The 24,933-nt window shown below is 39.7% G+C and overlaps 2 protein-coding genes across 4 annotated transcripts in view; both read right to left on the bottom strand.

Annotated features, from left to right (window-relative positions):
• The window catches only part of LOC135462644 (cholinesterase 2-like), a 36,897-nt gene extending 32,032 nt beyond the window's left edge, over window positions 1–4,865 (bottom strand). Inside the window, exon 1 of one of the 3 annotated variants that reach the window (XM_064739867.1) lies at window positions 4,668–4,865. The gene's annotated coding sequence lies outside the window, so the exon portion shown is untranslated. Of the gene's footprint in view, window positions 1–1,072; window positions 1,219–4,667 lie in introns of those variants that run through there. The other 2 variants (XM_064739868.1, XM_064739870.1) reach the window with 2 other exon arrangements.
• Window positions 4,866–19,189: 14,324 nt separating this feature from the next.
• The window catches only part of LOC135463041 (glutamyl aminopeptidase-like), a 35,150-nt gene continuing 29,406 nt past the window's right edge, over window positions 19,190–24,933 (bottom strand). Inside the window, 3 exon segments of the mRNA XM_064740361.1 lie at window positions 19,190–20,617; window positions 22,352–22,433; window positions 23,402–23,542. Of these exon segments, the coding sequence (XP_064596431.1) occupies window positions 20,468–20,617; window positions 22,352–22,433; window positions 23,402–23,542 (373 nt within the window). The 3' untranslated portion in view covers window positions 19,190–20,467.

The raw sequence follows: 24,933 nt of genomic DNA, 5'->3' as shown, positions 1-24,933 counted from the left end.
GACTACAGCATGGAAAGTAAAACTAGGGCAGCGACGATCAGTGAGTGAACACGATGTCAGTATATTGAGCATTCACTGGATAAACGTTTTCAGCGTAATAAAGGTTTGAGCATGAAATTAAGTACCTAACAGTGTCTCTTGTAGAGACTTAGATAATAGGGCATAACCGGGGTCATTGTATGTGGCATTTAGTTAAACACGATGTACGAGGAGTGCTTATCTAGGATTGCCCCGGGGGTTCTTGTTTGGGATATTCAGTAAACATCACCTCTCGTTTGAAGTGCGCGGGTCAGGAATGCTGAATGCTCTGGGGGAGAGGGTGTAGAAGTGGGGTAAGTGATGTCAAACACAATGCCACTTAAATACTTGCACAGAATCGCCGAGATATAAGCAAGTTAAAGTTATGCTTAGACTAAACTGAAGATTAGGGATACAACATTCGATCAAGCGTTACGAAAGTTAAAGGACTTAACCTAGGAAATCCTATATCACCACAGGCCGCCTATCAGTGACTATTCTCTAGACTCTTAATCGACAAAACGGTTTATCTGTAACCGCTATGCACTCTTTCCCCTTCTTTCTGTGCAGTGTAGCTTATTTCGGGGTGTTCTTTTTCACAAAGCGCATCTGTTCTATAAGTGGAAAGTTTGAAGTACTGTGGTGAGAGTGCAGAATGTAATAAACCAAGAATGATGTGTTTATTTTGATGTCAAGGAGATCGCATTCAAATGCTACTTTCAACGGCAGTTCACACTAAGCTGTAAACATTTATGTATATATTTATGTTCACATGCAAACAAACTAAAGATGCAAAGGAATAAATTTTGATTTAAGAGGTGGAATAAATGGTTAGCCATGAACAAAAAATTATAAAACATCTTAAGAAAACAGATTAAAATCTTAGTTTTTCGGCTTGCGCAGGGCCAATCCTGCGAGAGCTGTGGTCAACAAAGCACAACTTTACGAAGGAATGCTTGAACACTTTGAATTGGCATTATTTTAATAGAAACCCATTTGCACAATCTGTCTATCGATTAAGCCAATTTGTTTTCCACCGCGATGGTGTGCTTACTTGCACGTCACAAGTATGTGGGAAAGTTCGTCAGTAACTTGCCAATGGTCTGTGGTTGATATCTGCAACTCCGGTTTCTCCAATCCATAAGACAGATCGCCATCGTAAAAAGTCAAAGTTAAAAAATTCTTGGGTATTGAGTATCTTGATTCCTAAACAATGTTCAAAGAAAATAAATAAATTTTGACAGGCTGTACTACATCGTAAAAGCGGTTCTTAGAGGTTCATAAAGGTGGTTCTTACAGGTTCATAAAGGTGGTTCTTAGAGGTTCTTAAAGGTGGATCTTACAGGCTCATAAATGTGGTTCTTAGAGGTTCATAAAGGTGGTTCTTACAGGTTCATAAAGGTGGTTCTTAGAGGTTCTTAAAGGTGGATCTTACAGGTTCATAAATGTGGTTCTTAGAGGTTCATAACGGTGGTTCTTAGAGGTTCATAAATGTGGTTCTTAGAGGTTCTTAAAGGTGGGTCTTACATGTTCATAAATGTGGTTCTTAGAGGTTCATAAAGGTGGTTCTTAGAAAACACGCTAAAGTTTTATTACGTATCCCAGATCATGTATTCAGATTAAAATGAACCGCCAACTTCCGAGTCAGCGAATGGACAAACACTGGTGGAATGATTTCTTTTTACAGCCTACCAAGTTTACACCTGCTCGTATCTGGTTGTATTTGTTTACCCCTGTTTACATCTGTTTACACCTGTTTACCCACCTTTATCACCTGCGCGTGCTAGCAATAGACGCGTCGGGCATGCTTCCAAAGAAAAGTTCATTTCTCAAGACTGAGGAAAAAACTTCCCTAAGAACAAGAAACACTGCTTAATTCTTGAAATATTGCCAGGCGGAACTGTAATTTCTGATTATATAAAGCCTGATACAGACACGTTTACCAAGTTCTGAGGCGTGGCCATTTACAACTGAGTGTGAAAATGTTTACGATTTACGATTATTATCTGCAACTCTGCCCATTCGTAGTTTTGGTATTGGTAGATATTTCGGTGATTCTTCAACCCATTCGTGAATGAATTTACCCAGACATGTATTCCATTTGATGCAGCAACAAAGATACTTCAGTATAGAAAGTTCTCAAATGTGTTCTCTAATTTAGCACGTAGACAATTTACCATTGTTATGACAACGTCACACGCTCTGGTATATGATATAACATGCAAAGCAACGGGAGGGCATAGGGAGGAAAATGAAAGCGCAGCGTCACACACCTATGTTTACAATTGTACAAGGGTTCTCAGGGTCATAAGGTCACCTGTTTAGGTTTCTCAGGGTCATATAGTCACCTGTTCAGATTTCTCAGGGTCAAAAGGTCACCTGTTCAGGTTTCTCAGGGTCAAAAGGTCACCTGTTCAGGTTTCTCAGCGGCTTCAATATAAAATGATATTGACCTATGTATGTAACGTATATACTACCTGAGAAAGGAAAAATTATCCCCTTAATTATGGACGTCTACTGTTTTCACGCTTTTCCTTTATAAGTGCGAAAGGACCTAGCTGCTCCTATTGAAAAATCTTTTTGGAAACGAGCATAATCTATCAAACCGTTTGCTCATAAGAGACGAATACAGTTAGAAGTGGAGTAATACATGTAAGTAACTTTTTTCGGCTGTCAAACTTACCTGAGGCGACTTCTAATGTGTCCCCGATTTTTGCCGTTTATGTCATCGACGTCATCGCACCACACAACAGGTGAGTCAGAAAAAAAAAAACATTCGGTCGTCAAATTTACCCTGGAAACTTGTGTGTCGGTAGACTTTAAACCCGAGTATATGCAGAGTGCAGAGATTTGTCGAGGAGATACAGAGGCTATATTTGAATAGTAAGTGTCTATAGAAAACTTGTACGAGATCCCCTAGATAGATGGCACAGATTTGGTCTGTTTATGTATTTTAGTCCTTACTTTTGAGATTGTACATGCTTACAGTGTGAAGTGTTTATTGAACAGAGGCATCCAAATGCAACGCAAACGAAATGAGGTGTGCCAGTGTGAGGAGCAAAAAGACATGTTCAGAAATACACTCAAGAGAGTATCCATCCAAAGAGTGGAGGTCATAATTTGGGACGTGAGAGTATCATGGCATTGACATACATTTAGCAGGTCGTTTGAACAAATGAAAAGACTTTTCAACTGAAAACTGCTGTTTGACGATCTATCCGATTTCAACTCAAAGCTGTTTTGTCAGGGAGTAATCTTCTAATCCCCTTAATCCTACGGATCTGGGGACTCCGTGGCCGAGATGACTGGAGTGCCAGCTCGGCGCAATGACCTATGAACCTCTGGCCAATGCGTCCATCTTGTGTTGGCTTCCTGTCTGGCCGTAATTTTCCAAATGAAAACCACTTGCAGCAACCTGCGGATGGTCATGGGTTTTCCCTCAACTCTGCCCGGTTTCCTCCCACTTTTATGCTGGTTACTGTCATGTAAGTGAAATATTCTTGTGTACTCCTAGTAAATAAATCTATAAATTCGTTAGGTGGGAATATATTAAGATATATATGGATCATTCAGCCATCTACGCCCACAACGACAGACAACATCTGTTTTGATCTGTCTGTAGCAGCATAACAAATTGGTGTAATATTATATATTTGTTTTAAAATTTTATTAATAACAGGCAATGGACCTTGCTAGGGGCAATGCAACAACGGAAACCCTATTATCTGCGGTTTATACGTTTAAAAAACAAAAAGTATATTTTGAGCTTAAATATTTGATTTGAAATTCTTAAGAATGATAAAGTATTTCCAAATGTAACTTTCTCTACAATGTCGACACAGTGAAATGCAAAAATTGTAGACTTTATTATATAAGCTTTCTGGTATAACGATTGTAAGTTTAAAAATGTTATAACGTATAAACGCCCAAAACATACTCCTCCTCCAGGCCAATGGTAAAACAAAGGAACGTGTCGCCTTTAATGACGTCAGATGTACTGGTAGTAATGGATCCAGTCGAATGAGAAAACACAGCGTTTCAAGGGTAGGCTTTAGCCTAGAATTTACGCATCGCCGCGTTTATTATCTGAGTGAAGACGCTGTATTGTAACTGTTTTGATTTGTATGAAAGCACGTTGTCTCATTAATAGCACGAGCTCTTACATAAATGGGGATATTCGTATTCCATGCTTCAGTGAACAGTTACCTCAGGTGATAGCGCAGGATTAGGTGGAAAAAGAATAACATCGTACAATGTCTTGTTTAAGTCACGTAACTTACGTTCTTCAAACATTTACAGATTTGATTATGCCACAAATCTACTGTGCGTCAGATTTTCGTAAGTCCATTATCATTGGCTATTCTGGAAATACTTTCATTCCGAGTAAAATAATTACTACATTTATTAATTACTTGAGACTGAGGCACACAGAACTTTCGCCGAAGACTTCACTGACTGGACGTATTTTTAAACAACTGCAGTAGTTAAACAAATGCACGTGGGACTCCATGCTCATCTCTTTTTCCGACTCTAAGTCATTTTTGTTAATGCTTAAAACACAAACATTATGCTACCATGTGACCATACACTTATTTTCGACCGAATGGCATAACTACTAATTTTTTTAAAAAAGTTAAAAACACGCTTACCTGTGTGATGGGAACTTCCACGACGTTTAAAAATGCCTGTAAAACCGACTATTTTCCCGGGTAGACTTTTTTGTATGGTATTTGTTTACTGACTTAAATTTCTAACTCGTCCCTGGAGTAGCTGTCAGGGTTAACCGACAACCTAGAATCCGGGGGCCTCACTTGACTGTGTTACTAAAGTAACACTGCTGTGGTCTACGGACACAGGTTCATTTCGCTGCGGTGCTTCACCCCAAACTCCTAACAGAGACGGCTTTCATCCGTCTTTTAGCTAGCTTTAACCCTGCCGCTATTCAAAATTGAGAGTGTTGATAATTACAGCTGACTGAGCGGATGCATAAGCCAACGTTGCTCAGGGTGAAGGACGTCAGCGTCAGAGGCTACAGAACTAACAGTACTACTAGCACTCTCTGTGCAGAATTTCCAGCAGGGTTATGGCAGGCGTACTGGTACATGTCACTTAGAAAATGATGTTAAGTCACATTGTTATACTTATTACGAGGTCCCTGGTTCGACGGTAGGAGTGGCCTCAGTCAACCTTCAGGACTAGTACCTGAGTTATTCTGTCAAGGTGTTTTCGCCCTAATGACGACAACAGTATTAGGGAAAGAAAGCCGTATTTGTTCATCATCTCATGTTAACCAGATTTAATCAGTTGTTTTCAATTTTCATACAACGTTAAACCCCAAGCACTCACTCACTAACTCAATTTTCATATGCAAGTTGACAATTTCTAAGCTTTCGGCACCCACCCACCCCCCTTCAAGAGTAATCCCAGTAAGATTTGTCTCAGTTTACCTATATCTGATTTTGGCCTTATCTCTTTCATGTTAATGAATTCGAGATAATATGTTTGATGAAACAGCCAATTTATCGTGAACATAAATTTTGAACTTTTTGTACCAGAGCCATGAGTGCGTGACTCATTGCATTATATATACGGGTTCTAGGCAATGCAGTACAGTATGTAAGTAATCTGCGTACGTATTACGTCTCTGTGAAACTCAGTCTGAAATAATTGACAGGAAAACGGATGTTTGAACAAATTATTCACTGACTGGTTTATTATGGAGATGTGTTAAACTGTTAAACTTCCCGTCCTGTATGACAAATGATTGACGGGAATGTTGGTCAGGTAAGATCTTGGCTGTGTACTTACCAAATTGAAGAAGAGCGGTCATGACAGTTGCTGTTATGTCGTATGTGGTAATATGAGGTATTCAGTCAGAGAAACAGGATACTTACAGGCAGAACAGTGCATCTTTTGTACTTTCTCTCCATTCTGTTTTTTATTTATTTGTTTGATTGGTGTTTTACGCCGTACTCAAGAATATTTCACTTATGCGACGGCGGCCATCATTATGGTGTGAGAAAACCGGACAGAGCCCGGGGGAAATCCACGACCATCCTCAGGTTGCTGGCAGACCTTCCCACTTACGGCCGTAGAGGAAGCCAGCATGAGCTGGACTTGAACTCACAGCGACCACATTGGTGAGAGGCTCCTGGGTCATTACGCTGCGCTGGCGCGCTAACCAACTGGGCCACGGAGGCCTCCCTCTCTATTCTATGTGACACATCAAATGTTAAAGTTGATCAACATGTCACTGAATTTTATTTAGAGACGGAAACTAAATATTTTGTGCGTAGTCTTCCCTCTTAGATTCCCCGTCTAATTACATGTCACCTGTTAACGATTTAAGAAATCTGAAGTGAATGTATCAAGTTAGAGAATCCTTTAAAATCATATTTTAAATATATTATATTTTTGTATTTAAGAAGGCATGTTATTGCACATGTAAAGAAAATGTTTAAAGCAAAAAGCCAAAAAAATGAGACATTCGTTTATTTTTAGAGATACGCAGAAGTTTTTAATGCAGCGCATGTTAGTTTTCAAGCAAGGGATTTTGGGCCTATCTCACATACGACAAAGCTGAGTATGGAGTAACGCACTAATCAAGTACATGTACGAAAAAGTTGGAGGGTTATTTTGTGGTGCAGTATAACAAACATAAAGTGATAACGCATGCACCCAGAAATGTACGTCATTAGTGCTCAGAGCAACACTGCATGTTCTTGGCGGCTAAGTCTCACCGTAAATTCTGATACGTTACAGTAAGTTCGAATATCATGCACCGTCTCCAGCAAATTGGGGCGGGGGTGGGGGTGGGGGGGACGGGCAATGTCACGAGCCTTAACTATCAGCACCTAATGCGCACATGTAAGCAGTTTGCACGCTCACCCGCTGACGTGTAGCTGTTTAGCAGATGCTAGGTGGTGATTTGAATGTAGAGAACTTGTTCTCGGCTTGAATCCTGGCCTGTAAGAAAGCAACACCCAGGAAGATTTCCCATTACTCAGCCTCACCCCCACACCGCCGTGTCTAGCTGACACAGTTTGACTTCTGTTCTGAGTCAGTTCTCTGGGGTACATGAGATTGACAATACCGAAACATAGCTGGATCTTTCATCTACTACACACGAAAAGCATGGCCAAGTTTGTTATTACTACAGATAATTAATATTATAGCTTTTGGTTGCCATGGTAACAAAATTTTCATGTTTTCAGTGAGCATGATGACTATATATGAGGTAGCAGTGTTTGGAATAGGCTACTTAGAATAGCTCACATTATTACCTTTCACAGAATATCACCTTCGTTTTTGCATGCGTTATTGTTCAAAATCGGTAATATAAGGCGTAAAATATTTAATTTTTTATTTATTAATTTGGTTTTCAAATTTTTGTAATGATTTTAACACCATAAATAATGCAGGTGCACGGGTCTGTTATTTTTTTAAAAGCATTCATTTGAACTATTAAGCCGATTTTTTTTTGGAGAAATTTTCTGTGCATATGGACATTTGGCCAAAATCTCCAGCATTGTTCCTTTAAAGGAAATCTGAAATAAGCATTGGTAGAAATACTATTAAAACTGTGTCTAAAAATATCTTCGTAGTTATACGGTTTTTCCCAAAATTAAATCCAGTTAAATTAATGTTTGACTACATTGATAATACGTATCGCCAATGACCCCAAAACTGATTCTTTAATCTGACATTTCATTTTATTGCACAGGAACATATAGCATAGTCATTTTTTTACCTAAATCTGCCTAAAGGAAAAGAAAACATAAAAACATAAAAAACTTATTTTCCTATTTTTTCTTTATTATTTTTTTTATCAAGAGAAAAGTGTATTTAAAAATATTTTTGTATGGTGGGTATTTTGGACCAACGTTTGGTATTTATCATTATTGCATAATAATGTTCTAAATAAGGATGTGATGCTTGTCAGATAAATTTATTTGATTGTAGATTTGTTGTTTATATCGAAACATATGCATTTAATCTAAATTATGATAATATTTATGAACATATTAAAAATATAAATATGATCCAAACTGAGGTTTAATAGAGATGAAAGAACCAATTCTAGTGCAAAAATATTTATTAAACCAACACCCTCATTTATGACATTATTAAACAAAGACTATAAATAACAAAAAGGTGGTCCCAAATTCCCACCATACAAAATTATTCTCAAGTGTCTTTTTCTTTTACGGAAAAATCGGAAAAAATATTTAGGAATAACTGTTCGCAATCTTTCATCTGAACTTTATGCCATTTTTATGTTTTATCCACCTTTAAGCCATGATGTTACAGGGCTTGTAATTAGCTTCTACTGACGCATTTACCCATCTGCAGGTTTCTGGCAGACCTTCCCACGTACGGCCGGAGAGGAAGCCAACCTGAGCTGGACTTGAACTCACATCGACGGCATTGGTGAGAGGCTTCTGGGTCATTGTGCCGCAGAGGCATGCTAACCATCTCGACCACGGAGGCCCTCTCAAACTAGAAAAAGTAAACTAATTGTAGTTTGAAGTTCAAGGTTAGAAGTTATAATTTTCAACTTCTAACTAAAGGTCTCTATAAAAGGGTACCTGAAGGGTACGTGTATAGCGGAGTCTGGCCGTGAATGGACAGGAGTCTTCATGGGGCCGGGGGGGGGGGGGTAGGGGAGCCCAGGATGACAACAGCTTTTCAAGGCGAAGAAGAAGACCCCATTAAGCATTTCAACAAGTGGTTCTCCTTTTATTGACAGAATGTGGAGGTTTTATGTCAGATTTTTATGATTTTGTCCTGGCAGGGACTTGTTAAAGTCTTTATCACTAAAATACTGAGAAGGATATATGAAGAGGTGGACATAATGCGTCTGAAGTAAACTATTTTAATTATGTAATGAAAAATCGATTAACATTTCTTTATTTATTTATTTGAGTGGCGTTTTACACCGTACTCAAGAGTACTTCACTCGGGCGGCCAGCGTTATGATAGGAGGAAACCGGGCAGAAAACCCATGACCATCCGGAAGTGGAAGCCAGCATGAACTAGACTTGAACTCACAGCGACTGCACTGGTGAGAGGCTCCGGAAGTGGAAGCCATCCGGATTCGAGTACAGTGTTCTATACACCAAATGTAGTAAGAACTTCTCACGTTTTTTAATCACCTTATCATTATAAATACTAGCACAATATTCATTTATTTATTTTTCCTCTCCGGCCGTAAGTGGGAAGGTCTTCTAGCAACCTGGGGATGGTCGTTGGTTTCCCCCGGCCTTAGCCCGGTTTCCTCCCACCATAATGCTGGCCGCGGTCATGTAAGTGAAATATTCTTGAGTACGGCGTAAAACACCAATCAAATAAATAAATAAATAAATAAATAAAAATATAAATAAATAAATAAATAAATAAATAAATTAAGAAATAAATAAATAAATAAATATTTATTTATTTATTTGATTGGTGTTTTACGCCGTTTATCTCCAACTTCTTTGCAATTTGTAGAAAAGAATGAAGATTTCATTTATCCTGCATTTATTGACGTAAATACAAATATGTTGAGCTTTGTGACATTGTTAATTATCGCCTTGAAATGGCTGCTAGCCCACGTTTATGTTTTCATTTGCTCTTGTTTCTGCATTTCAAAGATCAATTGGCAGTGCTTTTCTACTCCTGTATCCACCACACATAAAAGTAATCGACTTCGTGTAAGGTAAAGAAAGTTGCGGATGGTCGTGTGTTTCTCTTGGACCCTGTCATGCTTCCTCGCACCATAAATTTAGTGAAATATGTAGCGTATGGCGTATAACAACATAGGGAGGCATACTGGCTCAGAAGAATAAATGACCGGCCTGATATCAGTACGTTGACTAATGCAGTAATGTGTTCAAACGCATGCACATCTCGGGGTTTGAGTCAAGAGGTGTGTCAAACACATTACCAAGGGCGGGGTTTTATTCCTCCGTCTCTAATCTGGTCGCCTTATGAAAAGGGCAGATATTCCTGAATACGGCCTTAAAATCAAATCAGATAAATAAATAACTTCACTTTTATTCACACGCGAAACAAGAGAAATACTCTTGTATAAACAGAAGCAGCGATAAGAAGTGTTACTGTCGTCTTCAGATAGATTTGTAATAAAGGTGCAAATGCTCTCAAATCTAGACAAACAATCCAGCACATCAAGAAGAGAATTGTGAGCTAAAGAATGCAGAAGAATGTGTTGGTCAGGCAATACGGTTGAAGGGTACTTCTGGTGCTTGAAGCTTGTGAACCATAAAACAAGAGGGCAGCACGGAGATGAAGAAGAGACCCGCGCTTGTGCAGGCGACAGGAAATGCCCAGCTCAGCTTCGCTGATAGTACGAACCCGAACAGCTGAAGATCTGAAGTTACCACATTACTCGCCATCAAGCCCAGACAGATAACATTGCCAATGACTGCAAAGAAAAATAAAATGAAATTATATCATTAGAAACATGTAGGGTATATTCAAGTTCGAGTAGATATTTCTGGAAAATACACGTGAAACAATAAGGGTGTTCACGATGAGTTGTCATAATCGTCAGAACACATCAATACTACGCATGCGCTTTGCATGATACGCACGTTGAAAGAAAAGACAACGGATAATTTAACCTTAGTTATTTTGGAAGAGCGGTGGAAAAAGAACTTTGTTCTGACTTAGTAACTCTGCAAATGAACTTTTGATCTGGAATTCTTCCAAAGTACATGGAAGGCACTATGTTAGAGAAACCGCAAATACATGTATCATGTCGCGTCACCCGGTACCCCAGGTCCATATGACTAAAATGTAACACAGGATTCGGGTGACGTCAGCAGGAACAAGTACATTGTCGGGCAATAGTAATATCTCTCGCCTGATTCGTTAAAAGTGATAACATGCCGGCGTTATCCAGTTTCTCAATGTGCACAATTTTGCTCACTTTGAACTGCGATATCTCGGTTATGCAACATCACAAAATTATAGAAGGTTTTCCTTATTAAATATGACGTGTGGTACTTTGTGGTACTCCATATGTATGTATGGTCTAGCACAGTCTTTTCTTTTAATCTGGGATACATTTCGAAATTTGTATTTAAACTCATTTTGCATATATTTCACTTATTAAATACCGACTAAGACCTGGTCATATATTATTTCCTTCATTATAAGTCTCAATGTTGTTGATGAGCTATTTAACTAATTAAATATATCGATTATCAAGAGTGATAGGTAATTCATACAGAATGTACTTTAGGAGTGTTCTGTTGGTATAATGGGTCTATAAAACAAAGCATATTCATCTAGAATGAATATTGAATATCATAGATGCCGCTTATTTATATAGAATATGCTTTACGTTTTTGGAATAGTAGGCTTGTAAAATAAATATATTCATTCACCTGGAGGCATATTATTATACTTATTTATGTATTTAATTGGTGTTTTACGCCGTACTCAAGAATATTTCACTTATACGACGGCGGCCACCATTATGGTGGGTGGAAACCGGACAGAGCCCGGGGGAAACCCACAACCATCCGCAAGTTGCTGGCAGACCTTCCCACGTACTCCCGGAGAGTAAGCCAGCATGAGCTGGACTTGAACTGGCAGCGACCGCATTGGTGAGAGACTCCTGGGCCATTACGCTGCGCCAGCGCGCTAACCAACTGAGCCACGGAGGCCCCGTATATTATCATAGTATTATTTGCCCGTGTCATTCAGAAAATGTGGCTACACAAGTCTGACTTATCCTCTCATCTTTGGGGAACGTAAAATCGTTCCAAGTATAGATAAAGTCATATAAATTCAGTCTGAACTATCAACTGTCTTACAGGCTCCTGTACAAGACACTGTGAGCAGAGTGGTTGTTCTTTTCGTCCTGTACGCCTTGGATGCTATGAACGCAGAGATGACTAACAGCCCCGTGAAAGCTAGGGCATTGCTGGTTGCCATGACACCTTGAGCTCCGCCCATGAAAGCACCTGCAATATGAAATTCCAATATCCTATCATATAAAAATAACAAGGTATATGGTTTCCCCACCCATTAAAGTTACCTCCGTCTCATAAGTTAAAAGTCCTTGTGTATATTGGGTTCAACAAAGCAATCAACAATCAAATATAATTGAAAACGTATAGCTTAGAGAGGAAAACCAGAGCAGCGACGACAGTGTAATAGGTAACAAGTAGATTCCCACACTCAGGAAACACGTAGAGTCACACATTCATGTAACACGTGGATTCACACACTCAGGCAATACGTACGTTCCCACATTCAGGCTACACGTACGTTCAACACACTCAGGTAACACATAAATTCCCACAGCCAGGTAGCACACAGATTCACACACTCAGGTAACACGTAGAGTCACACACTCAGGTAACACACAGATTCACACACTCAAGTAACACATAAATTCACACACTCAGGTAACACGTAGGTTCACACACTCAGCTAACATACAGATTCACACACTCAAATAGCAAATAGGTTCTCACATACTCAGGTAACACGTAGGTTCACACACTCAGCTAACATACAGATTCACACACTCAAATAGCAAATAGGTTCTCACATACTCAGGTAACACACAGATTCACACACAGAGGTAACACGTGGATTTGCACACTCAGGTAACACACATATTCACACACTCAAGTAACACATAGGTCCACACATTCAGGTAACACACAGATTCACACACTCAAGTAACACATAGATTCACACACTCAGGTAACACGTACGTTCACACACTCAGGTAACATATAGATTCACATTTAGGTAACACGCAGATTCACACACTCAGATAGCAAATAGGTTCTCACATACTGAGATAACACCTAGATTCACACACTCAGGTAACACGTAGATTCACACACTCAGGTAACACACAGATTCACACACTCAAGAAACACACAGATTCATTTTAATCATTTACTTGAACAGTCAGAATAAAACCTGGCTGAAGTAACACATAGATTCTCACACACTCAGGTAACAGGTAGATTCCCACACTCAGGTAACACATAGATTCCCACACTCAGGTAACACATAGATTCCCAAACTCAGATAATGCGTAGACACACACACTCACGTTACACGTAGATTCTCACACACTCAGGTAACACGTATTTTTCAACACCCAGGTAACACATAGGTCCACACACTCAGGAAACACGTAAATTCCCACACTCAGGCAACATTTACGTTCCCACACACTGGTAACACGTAGATTTTCACACTCAGGTAACGCATAAATGGAAACAACTAAGGTTGTTCTACTTAAGCCCTGGTGTTAGGAGCGTGTAATTTTAAGCGTATACCTGATCAGTCAGAATAAAAACCTAGCTGAGGTAAAGTGACAAGAGGCGGTACTCCAAGGGCTACAAGTGATCATTTACCAACTGACAGATTGTTTTTGCTCAAGTAAGACATAGATTCCCACACACTCAGGTAACAGGTAGATTCCCACACTCAGGTAACACACAGATTCAAAACACCCAGGTAACACACAGATTCCCACACTCAGGTCACACATAGATTCACACACTCAGGTACACATAGATTCACACACACTCAGGTAAGACGTATGTTCCCACACCCTGGTAAGACGTAGATTCACACACTCAGGTAACACATAGATTCCCACACTCAGGTAACATATAGATGCCAACAACTAAGGTTGTTCCACTTAAGCCAAGGATTAGGAGCGTGTATTCTAAGCATTTACCTGAACAGTCAGAAAAAAAATCTGGCTGAGGTAAAGTGACAAGAGGCCGTACTCCACTGGCTACAAGTGATCATTTATCAACTGTCAGACTGTTTTCGCTGCTCTGCGTTTACTCTCCCTGCTTTGACAATGGTTGATTCCGGTCTCACCCCCATTCTCCACCCATAAATCTAACCGACGACTTATTCAAGGGGAAAAAATCTTCAGTACGGCGCCAGTCAATGATAAAACAATAATAAAAAAAGGTTAAGGGATTAGTGTCTTACCTGCGCCGCTTGGAATGCCTACACATGTGTTAATGTCTACATCATTAATAGAGGGTGTAAAGCACACGCGCCATAGACCCATAACCATGGTCATGTTGAAACCCTCCATAGTCATCATTACGTCCATCCAGCTTACGCTTACTAAGGAAGTCAGATTCAGGGTCAGGCCTGCGAGGAGAATAGCCCAGATGAAAAACGACAGCTTGGGAGCCCCAGCGATTTCTTTGAAGATCGACATTGATGAGAAATTGTGTTTTTTTTTGTTGCCGAGAATAAGTGACACAAATTGGAATCTGAATGTCTGAAAAAATGAGCACTGTGAAGGTGTGAAGAAATGTGTGGTGTATATATATATATATATATATATATATATATATATATATATATATATATATATATATATATAAACTTAAGAAAGCAAGTTTAGGTATATTTAGACTAACGTCCGAGACCACTGCTAAAGTCCAACACCAATGCTAAAGTCTGACACGAATGGACTACATCTTTAGACTCCTACACTTCAGATGTCGTCAAGCACTTCAGGGGTGATCAAAGTCTACCGCGTGCATGCGGTGATATGTACACAATGCGTGACGTGGAGACTTTCTCCAATTTTGCATCTGGACCCTTCTTACCTGCCCTGATCCGATAGTTATATATTGGGTCCACACCAATCATCTTAACCCCCTTGTTCTACAGCCACCTTTTCATCGAGTGGGGTATTCTAAAAAACAGAGGCCCCAGCGAACTCCTCACAGCGCATGTGTCGCTCTGTACACTCGATTTAAATGAGTGCCGCGACAAGAAAAGCTTGACCTTTGTAGCACGTGCAATGCACGTAGTCTTGTTCAGGCTTAGCCTCACCAATGATGTCCTGGCACGGAACTATGAAATAACCATTCAGCTGTAAAATCGTTGTATGTGTTGGTTAGAATCATGTTGTACACACTTTCGATGGAGAGTATGGATGAGTATCAAGTACAAACAGAAAGACTGTTTTTGTGTGCCTCGTCACCATGACTTTAGTGACCTTGACGTTGTTCAATATTTGTGTACAAATTTTGCTAGTGGTGGCAGTGATGTAAGGCGAACGGCGACGCCTGTACTGTTAGGAGTATTAAGGTCCCTGTGCAAAGCTGTGCTCTGCTAAGGACGAGCGAATACTCCTGTCAGAAAAAAATAGCAATAGTATTATGCTTGGAGACCTATGCTTGGAGGGTGTGACTCGCTTTCGCAAGGTGGGAAATGTTTTCTGTTTGGTTAGTTTCTTAATTTATACGTGCATGCATTCCGAAGATACAGACAGATCTAGAGTGGTTCCTTATACCGTTCATGTACAAATACCTGGTATGACTGCGAAAGATAGATTTATTGTCGGCTTTTTAATACAGCAGCTAGAATGCCTGTGCGGCACAATGATCCAGAGCCTCTCATCAATGCGGTCGTTGTGAGTTCAAGTCCAGATCCTGCTGCCTTCCTCTCCGGTCGTACGTGAGAAGGTCTGTTATCAACTTGCAGATGGTCGCGAGTATCATCCCGGGCTGTGTTTGGTTTCCTCCTACCATAATGCTGGCCGGCGTCGTATAAATAAAATATTCTTAAGTACGGCTTAAAATACTAAAGAAATAAGCAAGTCTCGGCCTCAGTACGCCGTAATGGGGGTAATTTAGACTGGACCCTTTGTGATAACCGGGTGAAGCATCTGAACTAACGGTAGCGCTACCTTTGCTGATGTTGGCATGGGAATGTAAATCATTCCTTATAAGTAGAGTTATACTTCTGCTGTCAAAGAGAGGTATCCATTATAATGAGGTTCAGGGTTCATTGGGACAAATCTGGAGAACAAAAATGTTTTTACTTAAACAACGAATTACAACATATGTGTGTATGTATGAATGTATGTATGTATGTATGTATGTGTGTATATATGAATCTATGAATGTATATATGTGTGTACGGGCTTATTGTTTGACAAAGTTTTCTTCTTTTTTCTCATTGGCTATTCACTACGTGCAGGTTGATGAAGGAATCTGTATATTACCCCAGGTCTCAGAGCTCGGGGTCGCTTTGTTGACAGTAAGCCGTCGACGATGAGCCTATGACCGATTTAAGTGTTGTTTATGATCAAAATGGTGTGCTTATCTATACGTCACACAACATAACAACGCAAACAGCGCTTTCGACTGCGCATGACAGACTGCGCATGACAGCTCCGGGTCTGAGAGGGTATAAACAACTTCGCCGTTTCCTACGTTTAAGCATTTTAACCTTCTACGGTCACACTATTCACTATGTACGGCTGTATTCCTAAGGTTTTACGTCGTAGTTCGTAATTTTTCGGTCATTTGATTGAGTCATTAGATGTTTGCGCAAGCATGTCTTCTTGTGGCAGGGTGAGTCCATGCCGCCAAAGTGCTGCCGCCACTGAAGTACCATGCCAAAGACAACCACCATGACACCTGGCTCATTATACTGACAATGAGCTAACACGTCCTATTTCCTTGATTGAGGTTTTACGTCGCACTTCGCAATTTTTCGGGACGAGGACGAGGCGTCATTAGATGTTTGTAGGGGGTTACGGTGGCAGTAAGTGGTTGACAGCGCTCCCTGGCATAGTGTTTTAAGTTCGCAGAAGACCAATTGCTTTCCACCAATAACGCATATGTTTCACACGGGAAAGTTTACCAGTAATTTGCCAAAGATTGTTCGTTTTCACCGGTCAGTCCGCCTGCCATGGAACCGATAGAACCTTTAGAACTAAGAGCAACCTTATAAGAGGAAAAAATATGAATATTGGGTTAATCAATATAGATATCAAATAAATATACTAGAAACCACACCATGAACGCAAAACTCACAGCCGCAGGTACCAATTCTCGCAGTACAGCGCTCCCGCCGTCGCCCTCTTGATGCGTTCCAACACAGAAATAATATTCTGCTAGGCACTATTACAAGCTAAAGGAATTATGGTAATATCGACAAATTTGTTAAATATCCCTGGATCCAGTGTTTATCCTGATCCCTGCCACCAAAATTTAATTGATTGGTACTCGTGTCAAGGTCGACAAGTTTCAAACGTTGTAGATTGGTGCTTGTGCCAACCCCAGGCTGTGCACACATTTTCATTACATTTGGTAGATGTCTTTTCCACATCTGCAAATGGCGAAGAGTCGTTTTTTTATTTTTAAACTTTATCTTTACAAACTTATAAATTTTATATAAGTTTTAAACAAACTTTTACTTAAATTTTAAAAATAAGCGTGTGCGTAAATTTTTAAAATAAACTTGTACTTAAATTTTAAATACATTTTTATTTCAATATGAATAAATTTTTATTTCAATTTCAAATGAATTTTTGGATCCGAATCCAGATCGACATCACGACTATAATGTAGTGCGCCTTGCTTCTATCAGCGCCAAGCGATACAGAAAATTCAGTTGTAACTACATCGTGCGACGGGCTATAGAAGGACTCAGCAGCCTCACGCCAGTCGAGTTAAATTATCAGTGGAACACTGACTAACTATAGAAGTCAGTACATTTTTGTATTTCAGCCTGTCAAACATAAAATACTTTCTCTGAAAATAACCGCTGATGAACAGTCACATAACCTCAGTTAACCGCCACGTAACTGCCTATGTGCAAATAACGGCTAATGCCTGATGTAGGGTCACATAAGCCCTGTTGTTCAGTGACTAAGGGCTGATGTGCTGTCACATAACCATTGATGTGCGATCACAATACCGCTGATCTAAGATCACATAACCCCTGATGTGAGATCACAGAACCACTGATGTAAGATCACATAACCGCTGATGTAAGATCACATAACCGCTGATATGCGATCCTTATTAGCACTTGTGTAAGGACACATAATAGCTAATGTGCGATCTCATTAGCCCTGATTTAGGGTCACATGTAAGATCACATAACGGCTGATGTAAGATAACTTGACATCTTCACCCTTGCCATGGGTTTAATCTCACTGCTCATAAAATTTCTGAACTTCCGATATTTCGTTCTTTGACCAGTATGGTAATCTAACCCTTACATTACATAATACTTATCTATTTATTTGATATGTTTAACGCCACATGCAAGACCTATTATTAAGTTATATTACGGCGGGATGAAGCAATTCTGTTGTTCACTAATTTGTTCACGAAGCCGTTAGGTAAGGCACGTTTATAGGATGATGAAGTAATATAGCCTAGATTCTATAGTTCTCTATTTTGCTGATGAAGTTGATTGTAACATTGTATAACATTTGTAATAAGGAAACTATAGATTCTACATTATGTAGCTATTGTGGCTAAGAAAACGCGATTCTGGATTCTGCAGGTAACTATTGTGCTGACGATTTTGCAGTCCATTGATAACTGTTGTAATGATGGAACTGTTGGTTCTAGATTCTGTTGTTTGTTTAGCTGATAGAACTGTTGGTTCTAGATTCGAATACTTCGCAAATGAAGCTATTAGTTCTAGGTTCTGTTGACTGTTTTGTATATGAAGTAGTTGGTTCTAGATTCTACTGTTTTACTGATGAAGGTGCAAACTTTATATTCTGTTGATTGATTGCAGATGAAGCAGTTGGTTCTTCATTCGACTGTTTTACAGATGAAGCAGTTGGTTCTAGATTATGTTGACTGTTTTACAGATGAAGCAGTTGGCTCTATATTCGACTGTTTAGCTGATGAAGCTGTCATTCCTAGATTCTGTTGATTGTTATGTAGATGAAGCAAATGGCTCTATATTCTGTTGACTGTTTTACAGATGAAGCAGTTGGCTCCATATTCCGTAGACTGTTTTACAGATGAAGCAGTTGGCTCCATATTCCGTAGACTGTTTTACAGATGAAGCAGTTGGCTCTATATTCGACTGTTTATCTGATGGTGTCCGCATCCAGGAACATGTGCAAGCAGCTGGACTTGGACTGGATACTATCACCCCCATACGCATCCAGGAAGATCCACCGTGGTTATGTCCTGAGCCTCAGGTTGATACCTCGCTCTCCTCCCTGAAGAAATGTTCCACCAACCCTTTAGTATACCAGCAGGAGTTTAGTAATATGTGTTCAAAGTATCACCGCATATTCACTGACGGTTCCAAGAATGATGATGGCGTGGCCTCTGCCGCTGTCCTTGGACCCAGAACCGTTTCAACTCGGTTTCCAAATTCCTGTTCTGTATTTACTGCGGAAGCCAAGGCAATTTTGTGCGCACTTCGGTCCATTCCAGAGCTAGGAGGTAGCAGATTTCTCATCTGCTCTGACTCCCTTTCCTGCCTCCAGGCAATTCGGGCTAGTTCGCCTGTACATCCAGACATTCTGTCTATCAGGGAGATGTTTAAACGACTTAATGAAGATTTTATCATTGTCTTTTGTTGGGTGCCCGGGCATATGGGTATCCCTGGGAATACTGCTGCAGATGAAGCCGCGAAGGCGGCTTTGCATTCCGTTACTACCCAAACTGACGTTCCATATTCGGACATGCGTTCACATATTTGCTCCTATATCAAGCGCTTGTTTCAGGCTCAATGGGATGGCCAGACAACCAACAAACTGCATGATATTCGTCAGTTTGTTGGTCCAGCGCCTTCCCTTTCACGGCATCGTCTCCGCTTGCATTTTGAGGAGGTGTCGTATCGGTCACACACGTGCTACGCATGGGTATTTGTTAAAAGGAGAAGATGCTCCTCATTGCTTTGCTTGTGATCAACGGTTCACAGTCAAGCACATATTGCTTGACTGTGGCGACTTTGCTCCTGTACGAGATTCCTTTTATCACGTGAGCTCTCTTTCAGAACTTTTCAATACTGTAGAAAGTGATACTATTTTTGACTTTCTCTCTGCCATTGGTATGGCAGGAAAGCTGTAATTTTAAACTACCGTCTGTGTTTGTTATGTGACTTCTGGTGCCCTTTTTGACTGAATAGTAAATGAATTATCCGTAGTAGATCGACTATTTGAGGTTTTATTGTCGCGATAAAACTGAAATATTGTTGAAAGCGACGTTAAAACTTTCACTCACTCACTCACTCCTGTTTATCTGATGAAGCTGTCGTCTCTAGATTCTGTTGATTGTTATGTAGATGGAGCAAATGGCTCTATATTCTGTTGACTGTTTTACAGATGAAGCAGTTAGCTCTAGATTCTGTTGACTGTTTTACAGTTGAAGCAGTTGGCTCCATATTCCGTAGACTGTTTTACAGATGAAGCAGTTGGCTGTATATTCCGTAGACTGTTTTACAGATGAAGCAGTTGGGTCTATATTCGACTGTTTAGCTGATGAAGCTGCCGTTTCTAGATTCTGTTGATTGTTATGTAGATGAAGCAATTGGCTATATATTCTGTTGACTGTTTTACAGATGAAGCAGTTGACTCTATATTCCGTAGACTGTTTTATAGATGAAGCAGTTGGCTCTATATTTGTTGTGTTCTTGAAGATAAAGACTCTTGTATCTACGGTTGACTGCTATTCTTATGAAGCCACTCTGAGACAGTTTTCTCGTGAGACTCCAGCCACTCCATGTTCATCTTGATCCTCTCCAGCGCCTGTTTGACGGCTCTCGTACCTGACCCCACATCACGGTCAGCGAAAAATGCCTCTACCTAGGAATAGAAAACACGATATATGATGTTGTGATTATTAATGTTTGGTACTCTCTCCTGCAATCAAACTGCCAGGGACGTATTTTATCCTAGTCAAACTGTCAGGGACTTACATTATAATTAAAGACGTACAACACAGAACGTAAGACCAGAGCACCGACTACAGTTTGATAGTTGGCAAATGGTCACATACAACCGGTGAAATACAGCTTCTTGCCAATTTACCTCAGTCAGGGTTTTATTCTAACTGTTCATGTAATGTATAAGTCGCAGCGATTTACACGCCTCCTAAAACCATGACTTAAGTCATGCACTTCATTATAATTCAACCTCTCAGGGACTTACGACATCATGATCAAACTCCCTAGAATCTACCTCATTATAGTAAAGCTCTGCGGAAGTTATTTCATGATGATCAAACTCCCTGGGAATTACATCATCATAATCAAACTCCCCAGGATCTACTTCATCATCGTAAAGCTCTCTGGAAGTTATTTCATGATGATCAAACTCTCTGGGACTTACATCATTATAATCAAACTCCACAGGATCTACCTCATTATAACAAAGCTCTCCGGAAGTTATTTCATGATGATCAAACTCCCTGGGACTTACATCATCATAATCAAACTCCCCAGGATCTACCTCATCATAGCAAAGCTCTGCAGAAGTTATTTCATGATGATCAAACTCCCTGGGACTTACATCATCATAATCAAACTCCCCAGGATCTACCTCATTATAGTAAAGCTCTCCGGAAGTTCTTTCACGTTGATCAAACTCTCCCAGGATTTAACGTCATCATAATCAAACTCCCCAGGATCTACCTCATTATAGTAAAGCTCTCCGGAAGTTATTTCATGATAATCAAACTCCCTGGGACTTACATCATCATAATCAAACTCCCGAGGATCTACCTCATTATAGTAAAGCTTTCCGGAAGTTATTTCATGATCATCAAACTCTCTGGGACTTACATCATAATCAAACTCCCCAAGATCTACCTCATCATAGTAAAGCTCTCCGGAAGTTATTTCATGATGACCAAACTCCCTGGGACTTACATCATCATAATCAAACTCCCCAGGATCTACCTCATCATAGTAAGGCTCTCCGAGGGTTTTTTTCATGTTGATCAAACTCTCCCAGGACTTAACGTTATCACAATCAAACTCCCCAGGATTTACCTCATTATAGTAAAGCTCTGCGGAAGTTATTTCATGATGATCAAACTCCCTGGGACTTACATCATCATAATCAAACTCCCCAGGATCTACTTCATCATAGTAAGGCTCTCCGGAAGTTATTTCATGTTGATCAAACTCTCCCAGGACTTAACGTTATCACAATCAAACTCCCCAGGATTTACCTCATTATAGTAAAACTCTGCGGAAGTTATTTCATGATGATCAAACTCCCTGGGACTTACATCATCATAATCAAACTCCCCAGGATCTACCTCATCATAGTAAAGCTCTCCAGAAGTTATTTCATAGTCAAACTCCCACACGGCTTACTTCACCATAATCAAAGCGTCATTGACATAATCAAGGTGCCCGGGACGTATTTCTCCATAAACAGCTCTGGCCTTACCTTATGATAATAAACTGTCCTGCACTGACCTTACAGTTAACCTCACTCGAGACAAAGTCACCTCGCATATGATCCAATAAACTTAAAAAAATACCTAACTTTGCAGAACCCGCCGTACAATAATCAAACGGTCTGACTTACCTCATCATAATCAAACTGGGTGGAGAATGTGGACAGTGTCTTCTTTATCAGCCTGCTGATTGAGAACGCCCCGTATCCTATCCTGAAGTACAAGGTGAAAAGTACAAAGAGGTTTATATACAAATAAGTCTTCGATAAACAAATTGTTTTGACTGTTATTTAAGCCAAACGATTCATTAAAAGATGGTTTCGTTGCCTCTGACCACTGAGTTTGCAGTTTCAAACCTAGCTCTGATTGTTGTTTGGCTGTACAGTTCATTTTTATTTGACTTGGTATAAAACACCGTACGCATCAAATTTTCACTTAGTGACAGAGGACAGATTTCTGGGTGAAGGAGAGAGTGTGGTAAGTAAACCACCGACCATCGACCATCGACAGGTACCTGACGAGGCTATTGACCTAAAGCCATAGTCGCCGCAACGAGGTACCTGACGAAGCTATTGATCTAAAGCCATAGTCGCCGCAACGAGTTACCTGACGAAGCTATTGATCTAAAGCCATAGTCGTCGCAACCAGGTACCTATTGCAGCTATTGACCTAAAGTAATAGTCGCCGCAACGAGTTACCTGACGAAGCTATTGACCTAAGACGATAGTCGTCGCAACGAGTTACCTGACGAGGCTATTGACCTAAAGTCATAGTCGCCGCAACGAGGTACCTGATGAAGCCATTGACCTAAAGTAATAGTCGCCGCAACGAGTTACCTGACGAAGCTATTGACCTAAAGCCATAGTCGCCGCAAAGAGTAACTTATTCTTGGTAAATAAATACAAAAAACTGAATACGCAAGTAAGCATGATTGATTGGTTGGTATTCGGTTCAGTGAAATTTTTTGTCAAAAAAAAACAAAGAAAACCCAATACAATCTTCAATGACCAATGAATTATTCTGGAAGGAAGAGGGTCTAAACGAGACTGTTTTATTTCTAACAGATATTAAGAGACGATAACGTATCTGTTTATAGATCTGACCTAAGTGAGACTGTCATTCTCTACGACAAATCAGTAGCAGCGACTTCTAGACCTGACTTACGTGACATTTACACGCACCTGTCACGGACCTGGGCCCAGTTCTGCCGCACGAACCTCCAGGCCAGTAGCCTGCCCGCCGGGTTCTCCGCCACGCCCCCTATGCTGTTCACGCTGTCCTGAGCACGGATCTTATCCGGGTCCAACGAGTAGTGGAGAAAACTGCAGTTAGAAACGTGACAATGAACAAAACATTTATTTATTTATTTATTTGATTGGTGTTTTACGCGTACTCAAGAATATTTCACTTATACGACGGTGGCCAGCATTATGGTGTGAGGAAACCAGGCAGAGCCCCACGAAAACATGATAATACGGACGGATGTGGATGAAGTTTGCGGGTAAATAATGATGAGCAAAAGAAACAATACACGTTGAAAGGCTACAACATACAGTGCTAAAGCAGAGCAGTAACAACATGTTAGATGCGATCAACTAATCATGTATTGGGCATGCGTCACTTGAATTGGAAGTATTACACTAAATCATAAATAGCAAATAAACACGATTATTTTTCCCACAAAAAGCCTGTATAGTTAGAGAAACATTGTCATGTCATTGAGCATGAAGTATATACTCAGTATAGGAAAATAAAACTCAAGTAATATATTTCTTTTGCTCTGTCGTTTGTCATGTGGTAATCTTTACTGACATCAGTGAATTTCTCTGAGTATTCATATGTTTCTCTTAATTTCCAATAGGTTGGGTCTAGCAATTGCATAAGGGTATAACGCTACACTGGATAAGACGGTATTTATTTATTGACTTATTTGTTTGTTTACTTATTTATTTATTTAATTGGTATTTAACACTGTACTGAAGAATTTTTTTCTTAAAAGACGGCAATCAAGTTTACGGTGAAGGAGATCGTAGAGCCCGGGTTAAACCACCACCCTTTGTCAGGTCCCCAAGAAACTTGCTGCCGCAGCCGAAGAAAACAAATACGTTGAAGAGTTGGATGAGTGAGTCTAGACACACGCACATGCACACGAACACCCACGCACGCACGCACGCAAGCACGCACACACACACACACACACACACACACACACACATATATATATATATATATAGTTATTTTTATGTCTATGCTATGTCTATAATAATGTCTATTACTCATATATATATATATATATATATATATATATATATATATATATATATATATATATATATATATATGAGTAATAGACATTATAGACATAGCATAGACATTAAAATATATATATATATATATATATATATATATATATATATATATATATATATAATATATATATATATATATATATATATATATATATATATATATATATATATATATATATATATATATATGAGTAATAGACATTATAGACATAGCATAGACATTAAAATAACTGGTGGGGACTCTGATATTCTTGCCCTGTATTATTCATTACTCAGTATCAATTAACAGTTTCTAACAATTATTTTCAGACAGTGGCATCAACGGCTACTCTGGACATTTTTGCCATGACCTTTTTTATGAAAGTAATGATTATGGCTTAAAATCACGTCAGCAATATTTCAGC

This window comes from Liolophura sinensis, chromosome 2 (assembly GCF_032854445.1).
Source record: "Liolophura sinensis isolate JHLJ2023 chromosome 2, CUHK_Ljap_v2, whole genome shotgun sequence".
In the NCBI taxonomy this organism is placed as follows: Eukaryota; Metazoa; Mollusca; class Polyplacophora; order Chitonida; family Chitonidae; genus Liolophura; species Liolophura sinensis.
Note: the sequence above shows the minus strand (reverse complement) of the source record. Positions and strands in the feature narration are given on the sequence as shown.